Source organism: Sciurus vulgaris, assembly GCF_902686455.1.
Source record: "Sciurus vulgaris genome assembly, chromosome: 10".
Lineage (NCBI taxonomy): Eukaryota > Metazoa > Chordata > Mammalia > Rodentia > Sciuridae > Sciurus > Sciurus vulgaris.
In genome coordinates this window covers 18,601,092-18,625,179 of record NC_136470.1, presented here as the reverse complement: position 1 = coordinate 18,625,179, position 24,088 = coordinate 18,601,092, and the positions used below count along the sequence as shown (strand labels likewise).

At 36.6% G+C, this 24,088-nt stretch overlaps 1 protein-coding gene across 4 annotated transcripts in view; it reads left to right on the top strand.

The window, feature by feature from the left end:
- GABPA (GA binding protein transcription factor subunit alpha) overlaps window positions 1–24,088 on the top strand; it is a 54,507-nt gene that overhangs the window by 1,215 nt on the left and 29,204 nt on the right. For 3 of the 4 annotated variants that reach the window (XM_079156444.1, XM_079156443.1, XM_079156445.1), the window contains exons 2-4: window positions 5,092–5,194; window positions 18,826–18,970; window positions 22,271–22,355. In XM_079156444.1, coding sequence (XP_079012570.1) covers window positions 5,118–5,194; window positions 18,826–18,970; window positions 22,271–22,355 — 307 coding nt within the window. In that variant the 5' untranslated portion in view covers window positions 5,092–5,117. Of the gene's footprint in view, window positions 1–41; window positions 2,833–5,091; window positions 5,195–18,825; window positions 18,971–22,270; window positions 22,356–24,088 lie in introns of those variants that run through there. The other variant, XM_079156446.1, reaches the window with a different exon arrangement.

Sequence of the window (24,088 nt, the reverse complement as noted above, 5' to 3'; positions counted from 1 at the left end):
AGTAGTAACAGTAGTTATGACTGGTGGGAGGAGGATTAACATTCTTTGGTCCTGTGTTACCTTAAAACTTAAAGTGGTTATCCTTTCTCAGGATTTGATCAAGGATTTCCAGCTTGCTTATTTTTGTACATATCCAAAAGCTGGGTGGACATAGAACAATTTTTACGTGGATTGCATATATGGGAACATATGTCAGGACGGGTTCATGGTCTTGAGATACCAAATAATGAGCTAGATGTTATATTGAAGCTAGTCATGGGGCATAAATAGGCCTAGTACTAAATTAAAACTCTTGGCTTTACTTGTCGCTCAACTCTTTATTTAAAAAACTTCAAACCTATAGGGAAATTGAAAAAAATCGTGCAGTGAACACATGTATACCCTTCACCTGTGTGTCATCAGCTGTTAACCTTTCATGATGTTTACTTTCTCTGCACACACGCCTTTATGCTTTACTTATTATTATTATTGTTGTTGTTAGTTGTAGATGGACACAATACCTTTATTTAATTAATTTATATGTGATGCCCAGGATGGAACCCAGTGCCTCACAATGCTAGGGAAGCACTCTACCAATGAGCTTACAACCCCAGCCCATGTGCTTTACTTTTTCTTAATGTTGATTTTATTTTTTTAAAATAGAATGTATTTTAATTTCCTCAGGTACTTAAAAGTATTTGTTAGCTTGGGAAAATGTTCAATTGATCATGTCAAGTACTTGTAGACTGTGCTCATATTTGTTTATCCTATACTGGGGAAATTGATTCAAAGCTCTCCAAACTAATAATTCATTCTAATGAAGAAAGACAATCCTCAAATTTATCTTTGTTTTCAAAACAGAGTTATAAGGATATCTGCTTTGTAAAAACAAAACAAAACCAAAAAAACACTAACCTTTACCAGAATTTTTAGTTTAGTTCAAGCTTAGTTTGTGTCCATTTTGTGGAATGTTCTGAATTCTGAGTTAGATTTAATATAGTACTAAGATACCAATGAAAGTCTGTGAAATTGTTTCATGTAGTTAGGACAAGGGGCAGCCCTTAGGTGGAGAGGCTCCAAGAGTATAAGTATTGACATAGAATCCTGGGAAATTGGTTCCAGTAAGAGTTAAGACCTTAAGCATTTGGACAATTTCCCAATCTCTCCTTTGCTTTTTTAGGCTAAGTAGGACTGAGAGAGAAAGATCAATTCAGAGACTATGAGTAACGTGATTTTTTCCAAAAGTGTATAGGGTTCATTTCTCCCCCCTCTATTTGGCACCATTTGGGACTGATCTGTAACATTTTTGAAAGATCATAGGATAAGTTTCTCTTTAATAATTCCCTGTTTTAGTGCTTATATTAAGAGAAGCCCCAAGTATCTCTGCTAAGTTATTAGGGCTGTTTCTCAGACTCTGTTTACTTTTTGAAAGTGGTGTTCAGCTATAATATTTGTTATTTCTCACTTTTTTTCTGGTTTTTATGATTGATTGATTTAGGACAGTTTTTATGATTGATTGATTGATTGATTGATTTAGACAGGCATGGTGGTGGACCACCTGTACTGTAGCTACTCAGGAGACAGAGGCAGAAGGATCAGGAGCCAAATTGCATTTTTGAAAGATTTGACTGAGCATTTTTTTTCCATTTCATGAACCATTTTGGTTTCCCTTTATGTGAATTTCCTTTTCCTATTTTTTCTCTACTAGTTTGTCTCAATTTTTTTTTTTCTTAACTTCCTGGATGTTTTCATCTATTCCATTTATTTGCCCCTTGTCATTTTTAGTGCTTAGAAATATTTTTTTACAGAAATATTTTCTCCGTTCTCTTATGTATTGAACCTAATATTAGTATAATCAAATTCAACAAGGACAGACTGATTATGTTACAGCTGTCATCCAATTATTTCACCTTAGAACATGCCAATGTTTATGTTTTAGGAATTTTAAGATGTGCTTTTCTGTCCTCAGACCACAAAAAAAATACTTCATTTTCTCTTTCACTTAAAACTGTTAAGCCACCCAGAATTCATTTTTTACGCTGTGAAGTAATCAAATAACATTCATTTTTCCGGCACATATTAATGGAGTGCCTACGAAGGACAAGACACTCTGTTTAACTTACTTTGTATAATTTGTGAACAAAATGCCTGCCCTTTTAAGTTTATGCTGTTCTACAAATAGTAGAGTTTTAGAGTCATCACCTGTTTTGCTCAGGATGAATTCCACAAACTTTCAGATAGTACTAGTTAAGGAATAGACTTGCTTGGAAAAGGGAATTCTCTTTAGGTCAGTATCAGCCAGAAAGAAGAACACAGATTCATCATCCTTTTATCATCCCAAAGAGAAAGCAGCTGGAGCAGAGATAAACTGAAGGACATGCATGATACATACCTATTTGAGTAACAAACTCTACCCTCTTATTATTTATCCTTAGGCGGCAAGTGTCAGAGCAACTTTAATAATGTGGGGAAATAGGTCTTTTTGTACCAAGGAGTGTAGATTTGGGTGTCATTTTTTTCGAGATTTAAGTTGTTAGGAAACCAGCTATCTCACAATTGGAGATATTGGGACCTTTTCTAAAGTGGAAAGGGAGACTGTTAGTTTACTACTACTACTGTAACATTATACAAATGTAGTGACTTTAAAATGCTACCAATTTGTTAACTTACAGTTCTGGAAGTAAAAAGTCTGAAATGAATCTCTGGACTTAAATCAGGTGTTGGCAGGGCTGTACTTCTTCCATAACTTCTGCAGGAGAATCCATTTCTTCTCTTCTAGTTTTTAAAGAAGCTTCCTGCATCTCTTGGCTTGTGGTGCCTTCTTCCATCCTCAAAGCCAGTCACAGCTGACCAGTTGAGTCCTGCTCCCATTGAGTCGCCTTGACTTCTCTTCCAGTTCCCTCTTCTACTTTTAAAGACCCTTGTCGATTTCACTGAGCCCACTTTGCAATCCAGGATAATCTGTATTTTAAGGTCAAGCTGATAAATACCTTTTAATTCCATCTATTACCTTAATTCTTTGCCACATAACTTAACAGACTCACAGGTTCTGGGTCATTATTCCTAACCATAGAGGTGTTGGTCTCTTGAGACCTTGTCAGGCCCTTCCCACTTCAAAAAAATAAGAGAAATTCCTAGTCCAGACAACCAGTTTAAGTTCTTGTGGTCATTTTTGAACAGTTTTGGTCTTCGTGCTCTGATGAAGAGTCAAGAGAAAGAAACAAAGTGTGTGTATGTATATATATATTATACATAGATATAGTATGCTACATATAACATGTCTATAAATAACATAAGGGCAAGTGCCGTGGAAAAGAAGAACAAGGAGTACCGGAGCAATAGGTAACAGAATAAAACGGGGATAGTCAGGGTAGACCTCCCTGAAAAGATGAGATTCAGCCAAGAAGATATTTGAGGCAATTAGGTTTCAGGCAGTCTGAACAATGAGAGCAAAGACCATAGGACAGCAAAATGCAAGAAGTTAATGTGGGAGAGGGAGGTATATCATGTTGTGCCTTGTTGGCCATTGTGAAGTCTTTGGGTTTTACTGTGACTGGTATCCATCAAGGAAGTGCTATGATTTAACTTCAGTTTTAGAAAGGATCACGCTCTGTCTCTTGTGTTGACTGAGATTAGACTGTAGAAGGCAAGGCTGACAGAACCCTGTTAGGATGCTGTGGTGATATTCCAAGTAAGAGAAGGAGGTGGCTTCTGAATTAGTATATGCAGTGCATTGTCTTCAAGTAAACCATAGTTTGACCCCATCTTGAATAATGTGTATTTAGATTGTATATCTAAAATGACATTATAGAACCACAAACAGGTTAGTTTCACTGACTTCTGAATAATTTTCATATGAAGGCGGGTTCAGAATAGTGCTGCTCTGTGTAAATAAAGCATGTGAATATATTGCCTGGCACTCAGTAAATAATGGTTATTATCAACAGGAATGAATATTTGAATTCACTTTGTCAAATATTGTACCTGGGAGCACAGATTCCTTTGAAAGTGTTAGAATACCAGATTTAGGAGAGTGTTGCTTATAAGTACAAGATTTGTCTTTTTCAGATGTGGGAGTAAACTTCAAAAACTACTCTGAAGGTCTGTGAACTAAGATAATACACGGAATTCAAAGACAGATCTGTTGATCTACACTGAGTAGCAGAACCTGGAATTTATACCATTAGTACCTTAAAAATAATGGCAAGCAATGCCAATATATGTAGCTATTTTATGCAATACATTTTTTTTAAATAATGCATTTTTAATATATTATTGTAGCAACTGTTATTAAAGCAGTAGGTAATAATTCAATGTGAGATAATTAAAAATTGAACTAATAGTTTGTTTCAAATCAAACCACATCTAAAAAAATAAAAAATTCTAGTGCATAATCAGGGCAATAATGTGCATATCAATAGTTTGTTACTTTATTTTACTATTTTGAAATATTGTATGACATTTATGATAATTTATAACAGATCCTAGCTTCAGTTTATATTGGTACAGTGCTTTGCAATGAATATTGCTAATAAGATACAACTTTTAGCTGGGCACTATGGCACAAGCCTGTAATTACAGTGGCATGGGAGGCTAGGCAGGAGGATTGTAAAATCAAAGGCAGCCTCAGCAATTTAGCGAGGCCTTAAGCAACTCAGCAAGACCCTCTCTCTAAATAAAATATAAGAAAAGGACTGGGGATGTGGCCTAGTAGTTAAGCACCCCTGGATTCAATCCCCAGTACCAAAAAAAGTATACAACTTTTAGCTAATCATTTGTAGTTCATTTCCTTGTTAGGTTTCAGGTTTGAATCTGAGTTGCTTTACAGTTAACATTACCTTCTTTTGATATTCGAAGTAACATAAATTAACTTGCTGAGATTGGGCCAGAAAACATTCAAATAAATCCAGCAGAATAATGAAGTCATCGTGTCAAGCTAATAAACCCCTTTAAACAAAGACTGGATTATAAATATCATTTGTGGATTTTTTTTTATACATAAGTTACCCCCTCTTCTACTTGCTCTCTGCTTTTATTTGAATTTGGTCTGTGCTTATGTGTTATTTTAGTTTATGCAGATAATTTCAGAATGTCTTAAAATTTAACTTGCAGAACTGAGTTTTTGAAATACTCCAGCCATGACTAAAAGAGAAGCTGAGGAACTGATAGAAATTGAGATTGATGGAACAGAGAAAACAGAGTGCACAGAAGAAAGGTTGGTATTTTCTGAACTTATTTTTGTGTATTATCAGTATACCTAAGTAAAATGAGGAATCAAACCATAGTTCCTTTAGGTTTTTCTTAACTGATGTTAGCATAAATAAGGGATAATATATTGCTGGTTTTACTTCTGACTCCCCTTTTTTTTTTTTTTTTGAAAAAGGAAAAGAAGTTTTATTGCTTTGCTAGCAAAGAAGAGACACTAGGGACTCCTATCCCAGAGGCTGTGATTCTGCCCATCCCAGGGTATTTCATGACCATGCCAGGGTATTTAATGAGGTGATTCAAAGGCTACATTTCTAATGTTCTCTTTGGGAGTTGTAATTCACTTGTTAATTTGGGAGATAGTCATTTCTGAGATCTTCTGGTGCCATCCCCAAAGTCTGAATTACTTCAGTCCTGTGGTGTGTGTGTGCTAAAGGATAGATAACTATGCCTAGGATGGGGAAGAAAGGTAATCCTGTTTCCTCTGAGATTAGGGAAGAGGAGTGATTAGGGAGGAGGCGGGAGAGAAGAAGAGACAGAAACATATTTTTAAAAATAAGTCACAATGAGGGCAGCAAGGGCTATATTAAAAGCATAAAGTGAACCACTGTTACTTTTTCCCACTGTCAATTTCTGCATTCCATTTCTATGGAAAAATTGGCAAAGACATCCCCAAGCTACTTCCTGCTGAGAGGGCTAAGTTATGGGAAAAGTGACCTTAAGTCCTTATTCTCTGTTAGGTGAGGCATGGATAGTTAAGAGTATTTAGCATCAGGACAATCTAGAGGTCCATGGTGGCAGTTGGTGGGTAATTGGATCAGGCATACGTAGGGCATTGTTGCTAAGACAACAGTGAGCAAACAAGAAAGTGTTCCTTTTTTTGTAAACAATTAGCATACAAGCAATTAGTATTTCAGCCAGTCTCTGAAAACTATGAAGATGGTAACTCATGTCAATGAAAACAGGTCAAGTTGGTCTCTCAGAAGATTTGTAGGTCTATGAGATCAGGCTCAAATGGACGCAGGACAAACTTGTGACTTCTGTAGTCCTTTGCAATAGTTATTATTAGGCATTCCCACATAAGAACCCTTCCTTTATAACCTCCAGTTTTATTTACTTTTGGTAGGGCTGACACAAGTTTACATCTCAAATTACACTGGAAGAGCCATTTTCTCTTCCAAAAGTTCATGTAGGTCTGTGCTTTGATTATACTGTCCTGCCAGGTGTTTAACTGACTTCTGTTTCTTAAGAGGGAAAAACAGCTTTACACTAGTGGTTAGGAATAGCTTAGCTGATAATGATCAAACCATTGAGAGTTACAATTTTTTTCCTTAGAGCACTATTCTCTTCTTTATTCCTTTCCTCAGTGCTGGTTACTTTCATTTCTGAAAGCATTTAATTTAACCTGAATTAATTCAACAAATGTAAGTAATTGTTGTAAACTAGTAATTGTCAGGAATATATGAATCAAATGAGATATTCATCTTCTCTTACAGAAGTTACATTGTATTTGAGGATTCATATAGGCATATAGATAATGCGTATAGTACTAAGCATAAAGTATAGTGAAAGGTTTTAGTTCTTGGAATAATAGTGGAATATTGCTTATTTGAAAGGAGGGCAGTGGTGAAGAGTTGAGAGTTCAAGGGGAGAATACAGGTCAAAACAGATTTTGAAGTCAACAAGAAGATAGTGGTCTTTATTTTCCTCTCTATAGCAGGAGACAAGATAATATGCTGAAAGTAAGATGAAAGTAAGACTGAAGAGTAGTAGAGGGGTATTCTTGGGACCAGAAGTCAAGCAGGATAACTAAGATCAAATAGGATGCTGAGTGGAGAGTGCAGCCAAGATTTAAAAGCTTAAATGTTAGTTAGGTGTGGTGGTGTACACTTGTAATCGCAGTTTAGGTGAGAGAATCAAAAGTTCATGCCAGCCTCTCCAACTTAGTGAGTCCCTAACAACTTAGCAAGACCCTGTCTCAAATTTTTAAAAAAGGACTGGGGATTTGGTTTCGTGGTTAAGCACCTCTGAGCTTGATCTCTAGTGCCCCCCGCACCCTCCCCTCCCAAAAAAAAATCCTTAAGTGTTTAAAGACCTTTTTAGCTTGTATGGTTCTACTTTTTCCAATTGAAAAAAGAATAAAATGCATGCTTCTCTTGATTTTTATTTATATGTGTGTATGTATGTATGTATACATATGTGTATGTATGCATATATATAATATTGTGTGTGTGTGTGTGTGTGTAACAAATTACCCCAAAACTTAACTGTTTAACACGACTTATTGAACCTTGTTTCATAAGGTCAGTAACCTGGGAGCATCTTAGCTGGTTGGTTCTTATAGTATTTCATGAACTTATAGTTAAGTTGTTAGTCTGGCCTATAGTCATCCAGAGGCTTGACTGGGGCTAGAGTGTCCATTTTCAAAATCATTGATTATACTGTTGGCAGGGTAACAGGCCTTTCTTTAGGATGCTATCCCATGACAACTTGATTCCCTTAAATATATAGTTTGAGAGAGGGTGGCAAGGTGTAAGCCCACAGTGTCTTTATAAATAACCTGACCAAAGAAGCGATATATCACTTCTGCTGAAGTGTTTTGGTCACAGTTGCATGCTGATACAATGCAGGAGGGAACTAAAAAAGGGTGTAGATATTAGAAGGTGAGGATCATTGGGAGTCCTCTTGAAACCTAGCATTCATGTCTTTATTTTTAAATGGATATATGCATCCAAGTGGTCCATAAAGCCTCTTCGGTTTCTCTTCAGCCTCTTGCACATGTCTGTGTAGGAAATGTGTAGTTACTATGTTGACCTACGAAAGAGGCAATAGTTGCTACTCAGCCATAGCATATTGTTGCTTTGCAAACATTGAGGCTGAGTGACATGGATGATCCATGTCATATAAAATAGAACTTCAGAAATCTTGGTTGGGGAACAGTGATGCATGCCACTGCTGTGAATTCCAGCTGCTTGTAAGGCTGAGGCAGAAGGGTCATAAGTTCAAGACCATCCTCAGCAACTTAGCAACTTAGCAAGACCCTGACTCAAAAAGGACTGGGGATGAACCTCACTGGTAGTGTCCCTGGGTTCAATCAATCCCTACTACCAAAAATTTTAAAAACATTTAAAAAAAAAAATCTGTTCTAATGTGACATCTGAAACTAAAACATTGTCACCAAAGAAAAGAAGAGAGAAAATGGTAGTCTGTTGTGCTATAGCTGATAAATTTGGCAAAAATGCTTATTAGTCAAAAGACTAATACTACTATTTTAAAATAAGTGTTAAAAAAAAAGTCTGTTTTGTAAATTAAGCATGTTTTAGGAAAACTTTAAGCTATATACATCCATTGAATATCACATTTTTCCTCATTATACTTGGAATTTGTGAAAATAGCACATAACAAATTTTATCATACACTGACAACTGCAAATGAAATTTTTTTTAATTAAAAATCATAAATTTACATAGGGCAATGTTGTTTGATTCATTCGGTTATTTTTTTCCCCTTCTCTCCCACCCCTCCCACCCCTCCCACCCCTCTTTTCCCTCTGTACAGTCCTTCCTCCATTCTTACCACCCTCCTTATCCCTAACCCTAAACCTAACCCTAACCCTAACGCTAACCCCTCCTACCCCCCATTATATGTCCTCATCCACTTATCAGCGAGATCATTCGTCCTTTAGTTTTTTGAGATTGGCTTACCTCACATAGCACGATATTCTCCAGTTTCATCCATTTGCCTGCAAATGCCATCATCTTATCATTCTTCACAGCAGAGTAATATTCCATTGTATATATATGCCACAGTTTCTTTATCCATTCATCAACTGAAGGGCATCTAGGTTGGTTCCACAATCTGGCTATGGTGAATTGAGCAGCTATGAACATTGATGTGGCTGTATCTCTGTAGTATGCTGATTTTAAGTCCTTTGGGTATAAGCCAAGGAGTGGGATAGCTGGGTCAAATGGTGGTTCCATTCCAAGCTTTCTGAGGAATCGCCATACTGCTTTCCAGAGTGGCTGCACTAGTTTGCAACCCCACCAGCAATGTATGAGTGTACCTTTTTCCCCACATCCTCGCCAACATCTATTGTTGCTTGTGTTCTTGATAATCGTCATTCTAATTGGGGTGAGATGGAATCTTAGGGTAGTTTTGATTTGCATTTCTCTTATTACTAGAGATGATGAACATTTTTTCATATATCTGTTGATTGCTTGTACATCTTCTTCTGTGAAGTGTCTGTTCATTTCCTTAGCCCACTTGTTGATTGGATTATTTGTATTCTTGGTGTAGAGTTTTTGAGTTCTTTATAGATTCTGGAAATTAGTGCTCTATCTGAAGTATGAGTGGCAAGGATATTCTCCCACTCTGTAGGCTCTCTCTTCACATTACTGATAGTTTCCTTTGCTGAGAGAAAGCTTTTTAGTTTCAATCTATCCCAGTTGTTGATTCTTGCTTTTATTTTTTGTGCTATGGGAGTCCTGTTAAGGAAGTCTGATCCTAAGCCAACAAGTTGAAGGTTTGGACCTACTTTTTCTTCTATAAGATGTAGGGTCTCTGGTCTGATTCTGAGGTCCTTGATCCATTTTGAGTTCAGTTTTGTGCAGGGTGAGAGATAGGGGTTTAGTTTCATTCTGCTGCATATGGTTTTCCAGTTTTCCCAGCACCATTTGTTGAAGAGGCTATCTTTTCTCCATTGCATATTTTTGGCCCCTTTGTCTAGTATGAGAAAATTGCATTTATTTGGGTTTGTGTCCATGTCCTCTATTCTGTACCATTGATCTACCTGTCTATTTTGGTACCAATACCATGCCGTTTTTGTTACTATTGCTTTGTAATAGAGTTGAAGATCTGGTATTGCGATACCCCCTGCTTTGCTCTTTCTACTGAGGATTGCTTTACCTATTCTGGGTTTCTTATTCTTCCAGATGAATTTCATGATTGCTTGCTCTGTTTCTGTAAGGTACATCATTGGGATTTTAATTGGAATTGCATTGAATCTGTATAGCACTTTTGGTAGTATGGCCATTTTCACAATATTAATTCTTCCTATCCAAGAACATGGGAGATCTTTCCATCTTCTAAGGTTTTCTTTAATTTCTTTCTTTAGTGTTCTGTAGTTCTCATTGTAGAGGTCTTTCACCTCTTTTGTGAGATTGATTCCCAAGTATTTTATTTTTTTCGATGCTATTGTGAATGAGATAGTTTTCCTAACTTCTCTTTCTGAAGATTCATCACTTATGTATAAAAATGCATTGGATTTATGAGCATTGATCTTGTAACCTGCTACTTTACTGATTTCACTTATGAGTTCTAAGAGTTTTCTGGTGGAATTTCCAGGTTCCTCTAAATATATAATCATGTCATCAGCGAACAGAGGTAGTTTGAGTTCTTCTTTTCCAATTCATATCCCTTGAATTTCTTTGGTTTGTCTAATTGCTCTGGCTAGAGTCTCAAGAACGATGTTGAATAGAAGTGGTGAAAGAGGACATCCCTGCCTTGTTCCAGTTTTTAGGGGGAATGCTTTCAGTTTTTCACCATTTAGAATGATATTGGCCATGGGCTTAGCGTAGATGGCCTTTACAATGTTAAGGAATGTTCCCACTACCCCGATTTTTTCTAGTGTTTTGAGCATGAAGGGATACTGTATTTTATCGAATGCTTTTTCTGCATCTATTGTAATAATCATGTGATTCTTAACTTTTAGTCTGTTGATATGGTGAATGACATTTATTGATTTCCGGATGTTGAACCAACCTTGCATCCCTGGGATAAAACCCACTTGATCGTGGTACACTATCTTTTTAATATATTTTTTTTTTTTTTTTATTGTAAACAAATGGGATACATGTTGTTTCTCTGTTTGTACATGGCGTAAAGGCATACCATTTGTGTAATCATAAATTTACATAGAGCAATGTTGTTTGATTCATTCTGTTATTTTTTTCCCTTCCCCCCACCCCTCCCACCCCTCTTTACCCTCTATACAGTAGTTCCTTCCTCCATACTTGCCCCCCTCCCTAACCCTAACTCTAACCCTTCCCTCCCCCCCATTATGTGTCAACCTCCACTTATTAGCGATATCATTCGTCCTTTGGCTTTTTGAGATTGGCTTATCTCACTTAGCATGATATTCTCCAATTTCATCCATTTGCCTGCAAATGTCATAATTTTATCATTCTTTATGGCTGAGTAATATTCCATAGTATATATATACCACAGTTTCTTTATCCACTCATCAATTGAAGGGCATCTAGGTTGGTTCCACAGTCTGGCTATTGTGAATTGAGCAGCTATGAACATTGATGTGGCTGTATTTCTGTAGTATGCAGATTTTAAGTCCTTTGGGTATAGGCCAAGGAGTGGGATAGCTGGGTCAAATGGTGGTTCCATTCCAAGTTTTCTAAGGAATCTCCACACTGCTTTCCATAGTGGCTGCACTAATTTGCAGCCCCACCAGCAGTGTATGAGTGTACCTTTCTCCCCACATCCTCGCCAACACCTGTTGTTGCTCGTATTCTTGATAAGCGCCATTCTAATTGGGGTGAGATGGAAACTTAGGGTGGTTTTGATTTGCATTTCTCTTATTACTAGAGATGTTGAACATTTTTCCATATGTTTGTTGATTGCTTGTAGATCTTCTTCTGTGAAGTGTCTATTCATTTCCTTAGCCCATTTGTTGACTGGACTGTTTGAATTCTTGGAGTAGAGTTTTTTGAGTTCTTTATAGATTCTGGAGATTAGTGCTCTATCTGAAGTATGATTGGCAAAGATATTCTCCCACTCTGTAGGCTCTTTCTTCACATTGCTGATAGTTTCCTTTGCTGAGAGAAAGCTTTTTAGTTTGAATCTATCCCAGTGGTTGATTCTAGCTTTTATTTCTTGTGCTATGGGAGTCCTGTTAAGGAAGTCTGGTCCTAGACCAACAAGATGAAGATTTGGACCTACTTTTTCTTCTATAATCTGCAGGGTCTCTGGTCTGATTCCGAGGTCCTTAATCCATTTTGAGTTTAGTTTCGTGCATGGTGAGAGATATGGGTTTAGTTTCATTCTGTTGCATATGGATTTCCAATTCTCCCAGCACTATTTGTTGAAGAGGCTATCTTTTCTCCATTGCATATTTTTGGCCCCTTTGTCTAGTATGAGAAAATTGTATTTATTTGGGTTTGTGTCCGTGTCCTCTATTCTGTACCATTGATCTACCTTTCTATTTTGGTACCAATACCATGCCGTTTTTGTTACTATTGCTTTGTAGTAGAGTTGAAGATCTGGTATTGCAATACCCCCTGTTTCACTCTTCCTGCTAAGGATTGCTTTAGCTATTCTGGTTTTCTTATTCTTCCAGATGAATTTCATAATTGCCTGCTCTATTTCTGTAAGGTACGTCATTGGGATTTTAATTGGAATTGCATTGAATTTGTATAGCACTTTAGGTAGTATGGCCATTTTGACAATATTAATTCTTCCTATCCAAGAACATGGAAGATCTTTCCATCTTCTAAGGTGTTCTTTAATTTCTTTCTTTAGTGTTGTATAGTTCTCATTGTAGAGGTCTTTCACCTCTTTTGTGAGATTGATTCCCAAGTATTTTATTTTTTTCGAGGCTATTGTGAATGGGGTAGTTTTCCTAATTTCTCTTTCTGAAGATTCATCACTTATGTATAAAAATGCGTTGGATTTATGGGCATTGATCTTGTAACCTGCTACTTTACTGAAATCACTTATGAGTTCTAAGAGTTTTCTGGTGGAATTTCCAGGTTCCTCTAAATATATAATCATGTCATCAGCGAACAGGGATAGTTTGAGTTCTTCTTTTCCAATTCGTATCCCTTTAATTTCTTTGGTTTGTCTAATTGCTCTGGCCAGAGTCTCAAGAACGATGTTGAATAGAAGTGGTGAAAGAGGACATCCCTGCCTTGTTCCAGTTTTTAGGGGGAATGCTTTCAGTTTTTCACCATTTAGAATGATATTAGCCATGGGCTTAGCATAAATGGCCTTTACAATATTAAGGAATGTTCCCACTATCCCTATTTTTTCTAGTGTTTTGAGCATGAAGGGGTGCTGTATTTTATCAAATGCTTTTTCTGCATCTATTGAAATAATCATGTGATTCTTGACTTTAAGTCTATTAATATGGTGAATTACGTTTATTGATTTCCTGATGTTGAACCAACCTTGCATCCCTGGGATGAAACCCACTTGATCATGGTGCACTATCTTTTTAATATGTTTTTGTATGCGATTTGCTAAAATTTTGTTGAGAATTTTTGCGTCGATGTTCATTAAGGATATTGGTCTGAAATTTTCTTTCCTTGATGAGTCTCTGTCTGGTTTAGGTATCAGTGTGATATTGGCTTCATAGAATGAGTTTGGGAGGGTTCCCTCCTCTTCTATTTTATGGAATACTTTGAGAAGTATTGGAATGAGCTCTTCCTTAAAGGTTTTGTAAAACTCGGCTGAGAACCCATCTGGTCCTGGACTTTTCTTTGTTGGTAGGCTTTTGATGACTTCTTCTATTTCAGTACTTGAAATTGGTCTATTTAAATTGTTTATGTCCTCCTCATTCAGTTTAGGCAATTCATATGTCTCTAGAAACCTGTTGATGTCTTCGAAATTTTCTATTTTGTTGGAGTATAGATTTTCAAAATAGCTTCTAATTATGTTTTGTATTTCCATCCTGTCTGTTGTGATATTTCCTTGTTCATTCCGAATTTTAGTGATTTGGGTTTTCTCTCGTCTTCTCTTTGTTAGTGTGGCTAAAGGTTTATCAATTTTGTTTATTTTTTCGAAGAACCAACTATTTATTTTGTCAATTTTTTGTATTGTTTCTTTTGTTTCCATTTCATTGATTTCAGCTCTGAGTTTAACTATTTCCTGTCTTCTACTACTTTTGGTGCTGTTCTGTTCTTCTTTTTCTAAGGCTTTGAGCTGTAGTGTTAGGTTGTTTATTTGTTGAGTTTTACTTCTTTTATTAAATGCGCTCCATGAAATAAATTTCCCTCTAAGTACTGCTTTCATAGTGTCCCAGAGGTTTTGATATGATGTTTCTTTGTTCTCATTTACCTCTAAGAATTTTTTAATTTCCTTCCTAATATCTTCTGTTATCCATTCATCATGTAATAGCATATTGTTTAATCTCCAGATGTTGGAATAGTTTCTGTTTTACTCTTTCATTTATTTCTAACTTCAATCCATTATGATCTGATAGAATACATGCTAGTGTCTCTATCTTCTTGTATTTGCTAACATTAGCTTTGTGGCATAATATATGGTCTATTTTAGAGAAGGATCCATGTGCTGCTGAGAGGAAAGTGTATTCACTCTTGGTTGGATGGAATATTCTATAAATGTCCGTTAAGTCTAAATTATTGATTGTGTTGTTGAGATCTATGGTTTCTTTGCTCAATTTTTGTCTGGAAGATCTGTCCAGTGGTGAGAGCAGCGTGTTAAAATCACCTAGTATTATTGTGTTGTGGTCTATTTGGTTTCTGAAATTGAGAAGGATTTGTTTGACATAGATAGATAAGCCACTGTTTGGGGCATAGATGTTTATGATTGTTATATCTTGCTGATTTATGCTTCCCTTAAGCAGTATGAAATGACCTTCTTTATCCCTTCTGACTAACTTTGGCTTGAAGTCCACATTATCGGAAATGAGGATGGATACTCCAGCTTTTTTGCTGAGTCCATGCGCATGGTATGTTTTTCCCCATCCTTTCACCTTTAATCTATGGGTATCTTTTTCTATGAGGTGAGTCTCTTGCAGGCAACATATTGTTGGATCTTTCTTTTTAATCCAGTCTGCCAGTCTATGTCTTTTGATTGATGAATTCAGGCCATTAACGTTCAGGGTTATTATAGAGAAATGATTTGGTTTCCCGGTCATTTGGTTCATTTTTAAAATTTTGTTTATTTATTTGTTTAACACAACTTGTTTCCTCCTTTATTTGACAATTCCTTTAGGATAATTCCTCCCTTTGCTGATTTGCTTCTTTGTTTTTCATCTCTTCCTCATGGAATATTTTGTTGAGAATGTTCTGTAATGCTGGCTTTCTTTTTGTAAATTCTTTTAGCTTTTGTTTATCATGGAAGGATTTTATTTCATCGTCAAATTTGAAGGTAAGTTTTGCTGGGTATAAGATTCTTGGTTGGCATCCATTTTCTTTCAGGGCTTGAAAAATGTTGTTCCAGGACCTTCTAGCTTTTAGGGTCTGGATTGAAAAATCTGCTGATATGCGTATTGGTTTCCCCCTGAATGTAATTTGGTTCTTTTCTCTCACAGCCTTTAAAATTCTGTCTTTATTTTGTATGTTAGGTATTTTCATTATAATGTGCCTTGGTGTGGGTCTGTTGTAATTTTGTGTATTTGGAGTCCTGTAAGCCTCTTGAACTTGATTTTCCATTTCATTCTTCAGATTTGGGAAATTTTCTGATATTATTTCATTGAATAGGTTGTTCATTCCTTTGGCTTGTTTCTCTAGGCCTTCCTCAATCCCAATAATTCTTAAATTTGGCCTTTTCATGATATCCCATAGTTCTTGTAGATTCTGTTCATGATTTCTTACCATCTTCTCTGTTTGTTCAGCTTTGTTTTCAAGGTTAAATATTTTGTCTTCAATGTCTGAGGTTCTGTCTTCCAGGTGTTCTATCCTATTGGATATGCTTTCTATGGAGTTCTTAATTTGGTTTATTGTTTCCTTCATGTCAAGGATTTCTGTTTGGTTTTTTTTCAATATCTCTAACTCTTTATTGAAATGATCTTTTGCTTCCTGTATTTGCTCTTTTAACTGTCGATTGGTGCGATCAATCAATGCTTGCATTTGCTCTTTCATCTCATCATTCAATGCTTGCATTTGCTCTTTCATCTCCTCGTTTGCTTCTCTGATCATTTTAATTATGTACATTCTGAACTCCTTTTCTGTCATTTCTTCTGCCATGCTGTCATTGGGTTTTATTGATGTAACATCTAGATTTGTTTGCAGCATTTTCTTTCCTTGTTTTCTCATGTTGTTCAGATATCAGTGGACCGCTGAGATATTGCAGATTTCCTCTGTTGATTTACAATGACCCTGAAGATTTCTATATATATCCCCTCTTAGCCTTCAGTAGGCTGAAGTCTTGGAGGAGGTTGATAATGCGGTACTCCACAAGGAAGCTGCCTCTCTAGGAGTGGTGGCCTTCAGGTGGGGTATATTCCCTGCTAGTGGGCAGAGGTGCCTCCACTTGTTGACCAATGGTCATCCAAAGGGGACCTAGGCTGTGGGCTGAGGCAAGGCCTGTTTGGGCCTGAGTTTCTGGTTTTACCGTCCTTGTGGGAAACCTCACCCAGCAGGGAAGACTCACCCGGTGGGGAGGTCTCGCTGGTCAGTTTCCTCCTAGAGGTTCCCCTCAATTTACAGCTACTGCCTGGGCTGGGCTGCCTTCCTCTGCAAAGTTCCCAGGGGCCCGGCCCTACCTCCTGGGCCTGGGAGCCTCACCCTTCGCAGATGAATCTCCTTAGGCTGCCCCTCCTCAGAGAATTTGCCCATAGGCCTGGAACCTTCGCTCCGCCCTAAGCCTGTCTCTGTGCGGCTCTTCCACCCAGAAGCCTCCTAGATCCTGGGACCCTGTTCTGCACCTAATCGCCTGGCTGCGTGGCCCCTCCTCTGAGCAGCCACCTGTGGCCCCGAACAATCGCTCTGAATCCCAGAGACCCGCCACAGGCCTCTTCCTCCAGACAGCCGCCCAGTATGCCGGTGCGGTCACTAGGAGTCCAAGAAACTCACTTCGTGCCTCCTCCTCCTACCAACCACCCGTAGCCCGGGGCAATCAATCACTCCGAGTCGAAGTGACCCTGCCCGTTCCTCCTCCTTCTCCAGATAACCCCCCGGGTGTTCAGGAGCAGTCCCTCTGAGTGGCTCTGAATCCACGTGACCCGCTGCACGGGTCCTCTGGGCAACCGCCCGGAGCTCTGGTGTGGTCCCTCAAGACCAAGCGTCCCACCACGCTTCTCCTCCAGGCAGCCCCCCTGTGTTCAGGAGCTGTCACTTTAAGACCAAACAACTCACCACTCGCCTTCTCCTCTGAGCAGCCGCCTGGAGCGCTAATGCAGTCACTGCGAGTCCAAAGGACCCGCCGCGCTCCTCCTCCTCCTCCTCCTACTCCTCCGGGCAGGCCCTGAATCCAAGCGGCCGCTCCTCTTCCTCCTCGTCCTCAGGGCAGGCCCCGGTGTTCAGAAGCGTCGTTCTGATTCCAAACAGCTCGCCGCGCGGCTTCTCCTCTGGCAACCGCCTGCAGCTCTGGCGCAGTCTCTCCGAATCCAAGTGGCCACGCTCCTCTCCTCCTCCTCAGGGCAGGCCCCGGTGTCCTGAGTCCACACAGTTCTCCCCGCCACTCCTCCCCCGGGCAGCCGCCGGAGCCCCAGTGGCTGCTCCGAGTCCCAGCGCTGTGCCGAGCGGCCTCCTCTATATATCTCTTTTTAATATATTTTTGTATGCGATTTGCTAAAATTTTGTTGAGAATTTTTGCGTCAACGTTCCTTAAGGATATTAGTCTGAAATTTTCTTTCCTCGATATGTCTCTGTCTGGTTTAGGTATCAGGGTGATATTGGCTTCATAGAATGAGTTTGGGAGGGTTCCCTCCTCTTCTATTTTATGGAATACTTTGAGAAGTTATTGGAATGAGCTCTTCTTTAAAGGTTTTGTAGAACTCAGCTGAGAACCCATCTGGTCCCGGACTTTTCTTTGTTGGTAGGCTTTTGATGACCTCTTCTATTTCATTGCTTGAAATTGATTTATTTAAGTTGTGTATGTCCTCCTTGTTCAGTTTAGGTAATTCATATGTCTCTAGAAACTTGTTGATGTCTTCAAGGTTTTCTGTTTTGTTGGAGTATAGATTTTCAAAATCGCTTCTAATTATGTTTTGTATTTCACTCGTGTCTGTTGTGATATTTCCTTGTTCATTCCGAATTTTAGAAATTTGAGTTTTCTCCCTCTTTCTCTTTGTTAGTGTGGCTAAGGGTTTATCAATTTTGTTTATTTTTTCAAAGAACCAACTATTTATTTTGTTAATTTTTCCGATTGTTTCTTTTGTTTCAATTTCGTTGATTTCGGCTCTGATATTAACTATTTCCTATCTTCTACTGCTTTTTTGTTGGTCTGTTCTTCTTTTTCTAGGGCTTTGAGCTGTAGTGTTAAGTCGTTTATTTGTTGATTTATGCTTCTTTTGTTGAATGCGCCCCATGAAATGCAAATGAAATTTAAATCAGTCAATTCAGCAAGTATTATTTGGTGTCTTTTTGGTGTCATATAAGCATTTATAAGAGATGTAGAGTTACTTACCAAAGAAGTTAACCTTTTCTAATTCAGAGTGAAGTACCAATACAAAAGAGCTATAAGAAAATTTTAAGGACTATAAATTTTTTTTAAATATGGAATTATGATGTTTATAATCATTAATGTTCAGATTAAATAGAAAGTAATTTATAAAGAGTGCTTTAAATTTTCATTTGGCTGTTAGGCAAAACACTAGTTGGTGATACACTACCACACTATCTAAGAAGAAATGAGTTTGGTATTCAATTTTATTTTGACCATATTGTTAATTTAATATCTAGGGTAACAATGTAATAGTTAACTTTTGTACTGTTAAACATTTAGCATTGTAGAACAGACCTACGCCCCAGCTGAATGTGTGAGCCAGGCCATAGACATCAATGAACCAATAGGGAATTTAAAGAAACTACTAGAACCAAGACTACAGTGTTCTTTGGATGCTCATGAAATTTGCCTGCAAGATATCCAGGTAATTTTTTTTCTTCTCCTTCTCCTCTTGTCCCCTTCTTTTTGTTAGCCTTTTATCTCTGTAACAATTGCTTTTATCTCTGTAAAATAGATTTGACCTGTGTTATGATAAAATTTAAGCATTTAGAAACATAAAATTCTTAGCTGAGCATGGGTGCATGCCTCCAATCCCAGAGGATGGGGAGGCTGAGGAAAGAAGATCAAAAGTTCACAGCCAGACTCAGCAATTTAGCAAGGCCCTAAGCATCTTAGCAAGACCCTGTGTCAAAATAAAAAACAGAAATGGGACTGGGGATGTGACTCAATATTTTAAGTGCCCCTAAGTTTTTTGTACCCAAAAAAGAAAGAAAAAGGAATAAGAATTCTTTCAGCAAATTTTCCTTTTAAAATTTTATTTAAAAGGTAAGTACTAATGCAGTCATTTGGTTTTTACTTTAATTAATATAAAATGAGAAGTTTAAATAAATTGCAGTCAGAACTTAATATATAATAGTGGGAACACATTGATATTGGAGCCTGAATAAGTGTATTTTTGTTTGGCTTTTCACTTCTTTGTATATGTTTTCTTATCTTTAAAATAAGATCATTTGACTAAGTGATTTTACATTTCCTTCCATTTTCTCTAGCATTAAATTTTGAGTAAAAATGTAAATACCAACTGATTAACAATAGTAGTATTATAGGTGTTTGAAGCATATTCACAGTCATGTTTTATGGAACTCTTTCAAGAAAGGTAGCACTTTTATGCATAGAAAATGGACCAAATAGGATTGCTCAGATAGTTTCTCCATGATCATCTTTAAACATATGTGTAAGTACTGGAGTTTATACTGTTTTAATATTAACTCATACAAATTATATTTTGTCAACTTTTGAATTGTTTGATTTGCTTTATTCTTGACTGTCTTTCCCTACCTGTCTTATTTTTTTTTTATTTTAATTAAAAAATCATAAATTTACAGAGGGCAATGTTGTTTGATTCATTGTTATTTTTTTCCCTTCCCCCCTCCCCTCCCACCCCTCTTTTCCCTCTGTACAGTCCTTCCTTCCTACATTCTTACCACCCTCCTTATCCCTAACCCTAAACCTAACCTTAACCTTAACACTAACCCCTCCTACCCCCCCCCATATGTCCTCATTCGCTTATCAGCGAGGTCATTCGTCCTTTAGTTTTTTGAGATTGGCTTACCTCACTTAGCATGATATCCTCCAATTTCATCCATTTGCCTGCAAATGCCATAATTTTGTCATTCCTCATGGCGGAGTAATATTCCATTGTGTATATATGCCACAGTTTCTTTATCCATTCATCAACTGAAGGGCATCTGGGTTGGTTCCACAATCTGGCTATAGTGAATTGAGCAGCTATGAACATTGATGTGGCTGTATCTCTGTAGTATGCTGATTTTAAGTCCTTTGGGTATAGGCCAAGGAGTGGGATAGCTGGGTCAAATGGTGGTTCCATTCCAGGCTTTCTGAGGAATCTCCATACTGCTTTCCAGAGTGGCTGCACTAGTTTGCAACCCCACCAGCAATGTATGAGTGTACTCCCTGCCTGTCTTATGATCGTTATTCCATATATCACAGAAATTTGACTTTAGTTTTTTAAAAAATTCAAATCATCATATGCTGCCATAGTTTTTAAATAAGATTTTTGTTGTACTATGTTAAATTGGTTTAATGAAATTTGTGCATTTTATTTGCCATTTAACCATACTTTAATCTTTTCCTTTAAGTGTATGCCCAGTAAATGGTGCTGGTGATAAGATATTGCTCTTCTAAAACTAGACAGTATATCAAGTCTAGTAATGTTAAAATGTTATTATTTAAGGTTTTTCTTCTTGAGGATAAATTAGCCACAATCTCTTTGGTTTTGGTACTGGAGGTTTAACCCAGGAGAGTTTTAACACTAAGCTACATCCCATCCCCACCAGTTCTTTCTTTTTCTTTTTTTTTTTTTTTTTTTTTGAGACAGGATCTTGGTAAGTTGCTTAGGGCTTTGCTAAGTGTGTGAGGCTGGCCTCGAACTTGTGATCCTCCTGCCTCATCTACCTGAGTCAGAGGATTACAGGTGTGTACCACCACAACCTGGCATAGGTCAAAATTCAGTATATCAGTTAAAAATTGGTGAACAAGAATTATAAAAGCAGGATATATTGAGCAAAAAAATACTTGCAAAACACTTCTAAATTATCCCATTTAATCTTTATAGCAGTCTTTGAAATTAACATTTTATTAATTCACATTCTTAAGATATAGAAATTGAGATATAAACAGGTTAGACACAGTCATTTAGAATTATATATAGTGTATATACATACATATGTGTATATGTATATGAATATATGTACGTATATAAAAATTTAAATTTTAGGAAATGTATTTATGCTACTAATGCAGTATCAACTAAATTATTCAAATGAGGGTGAGAGATTTCTATCTTCAGCCATATGATATGCAGACACATACAGATATACATTATTCAAGATAATTACAATGAAAATCTGTTTTCAAACTAGTGACAGAAAGTGTCTGAAAGTTAGAATTAATTTTCTCATCAATTGGTCATTGTGTGCGATGCATTTACTCTTAAGACGTGAAGGAAAAAGCACTAATGTTCACAGGAAGTTTGATTAAAAATATTCATAATTAGATCAAGTAGTAAGGCCATAAATTCTTTAATTTCATTAACTTTGTGGATAGAGATTTAGAGTAAACCCTAATCTTCAGTGTATGGCATTAGTTACAAAGAAGGTAGAACATGAATAAATTTAGATAAATTGTTAATACTAATTACTCTTGCTTATTCATGACAGACATTGCTTTATCTTCCACTTTAAATACATTTACAGAATGAACAATTGCCTTTTGGCATTATTTAAGATCCTATCCTAGACTCCAGGAACAGAGAAAACTACCTCTTAAATTATGTGGTTTATGGGGCTGGGGCTGGGGCTCAGTGGTAGAGCATTTGCCTAGCACTTGTGAGGCACTGAGTTTAATTCTCAGCACCACATAAAACTAAATAAACAAAATAAAGGCATTGTGTCCATCTATAACTAAAAATATTTAAAAAGATTGCGGTTTATTCTGTACCCAGTTGTACCTCAAGTGGTTAAAATATTTTTAATTTTGGCAAATAATTCAACGATATGACAACTTGGATAATCAAAATGTTCTTAATTTAATTAGTATGCTCAGTAATTAAGTTCCGTTTCATGCATGCATTTATGCTAAGCCAGAGGAAGGATCCTTAATTAGATGATTTAGCCAAAATGATTTTATTTTGACTCATATTTAGCTGGATCCAGAACGAAGTTTATTTGACCAAGGAGTAAAGACAGATGGAACTGTACAGCTTAGTGTACAGGTAATTTCTTACCAAGGTAAGTTAAATTTTACATTATGTTTTTCTCATTTTTGTGAGTTGTAGGTGTTTTAGATGGTGTTAAATGACTTAAAGTGAGTTATAGTCAAATATCCTTGCAAGTCTGGAAGCTACTACTCTAGCTGTTAACTTAGAACCATTGTTTTTTATAGTGAGCCACACTAGTCACAAAATGAATGTCATGTGCCTACTTGCCCTTTCTTGACTTAATTCCAAATAGAAGTACTGACTCTAGCGTCTAAATCACATCTGGACCCTTGTTGAAGGAAATTCAATCACTATAATATAGCACAGAATTTGCAAAGGAAGTGGAGCGACCCAGTCAGCCATATCTTTCACAGTGTTTTACTATTGTGCATGTACACAAATTAAAAATGGAAATTAGAAGAACATTTTGGTAGGTTGACTATTGGGTTTTAAGAATGTGGTTTGTTGGGATTTCTAATAAGAATTTTAAAATATTTTATCTCTGAACATATATTGCTTGCAGTTGTGTTTCCCCAAAGTGTAGTTTTCTTTGAACTTTGAAAATGATAGCTACCTACTTTCGATCCTTCATTCCTCCAGGATTGATTATTGGTTGCAAATGGGAAAGAAATTCATTGTTATGAATTTTTTTTATCTTTAAAAATTCAGTGACCTCTCAAGGCACATTTTACAAAAGCTTGACTTGAAGCCATAAAAGTAAAATTTGGATATGGATGAGGGAATGAATCTTAGGAAAATACTTTTTTTAAAATTCTAATTATTTTTATCATATATATTTGAAAAAGTGACTTGTATATAATCTAGTCAGTGATAACACATTTTCTTAAAATATTGGTTTTCATAGAGGATTTAAGTTGACCTGTTTTTTCTTTCAAATTTGCTTTTGATTAAATTCTATAGTAGATTATAACAGATTCCATAAGCTTTTGCTGTAAAATAATATTGTAGCTTTTTAGAGCTGTCTTTTCAAAATAGGTATTTGAGATTATTTTCACATAGACCTAGTTTTTTCTGTTTTGAAAAAAATAATAGTATATCTTATAGACAATTGTGTAGAAACCCCTAAGTAAAATAGCTGTCTTTATGAAATGATTTCTTAGCTTAATTCTAATATCTGAAACATAATTGGATGTTTTTTATGTTGGAATAGGCATGGAAGAGTCTCTGAATTAATCACTTAACTCATGTTGATTTTTATGTTTTTCACAGAATTTACAGTTCTTAATATCTTTATACTAGGGGTTTGAATATCTTCTGGATTTGGGTTTTTCTTCATTTAATTGAAAATGAAAGTCAAAATTTAATGGTGTGAACTTAACAAAGTCAGCATGGTTTTTACACATTCTTTGTTCTTTAAAAAGAAGAATAGGGTCAGTAATTTTAATTTGCTTAGAAAATTTTTGTTTAAAAAAATCTTAGGGTATGTAGCTACTCAACATTTATACTCTCCATAGTCTAATTTTTATTTTTTATTCTATGTTGATACTTTTTATTTATTAACTTTTTATTGTGGTTAAAAACTGGCACTTTTTTTCCTTTCCTAATGATGTTTGTAGATACGACATGTATGTGTGTATGTTTTAATTATTGTAGACAAGTTGTAAAACTAGTTAAAGAGGTCTTGGATATCATTCACCCAGATTCCACAAATGTTCACTTTTGTCACACTTTCTTTTTTTGTCATCTCCCCACACATATTTTTTTTTCAACTATTTAAGCATGAGTTGCAGACATGATCCCTTT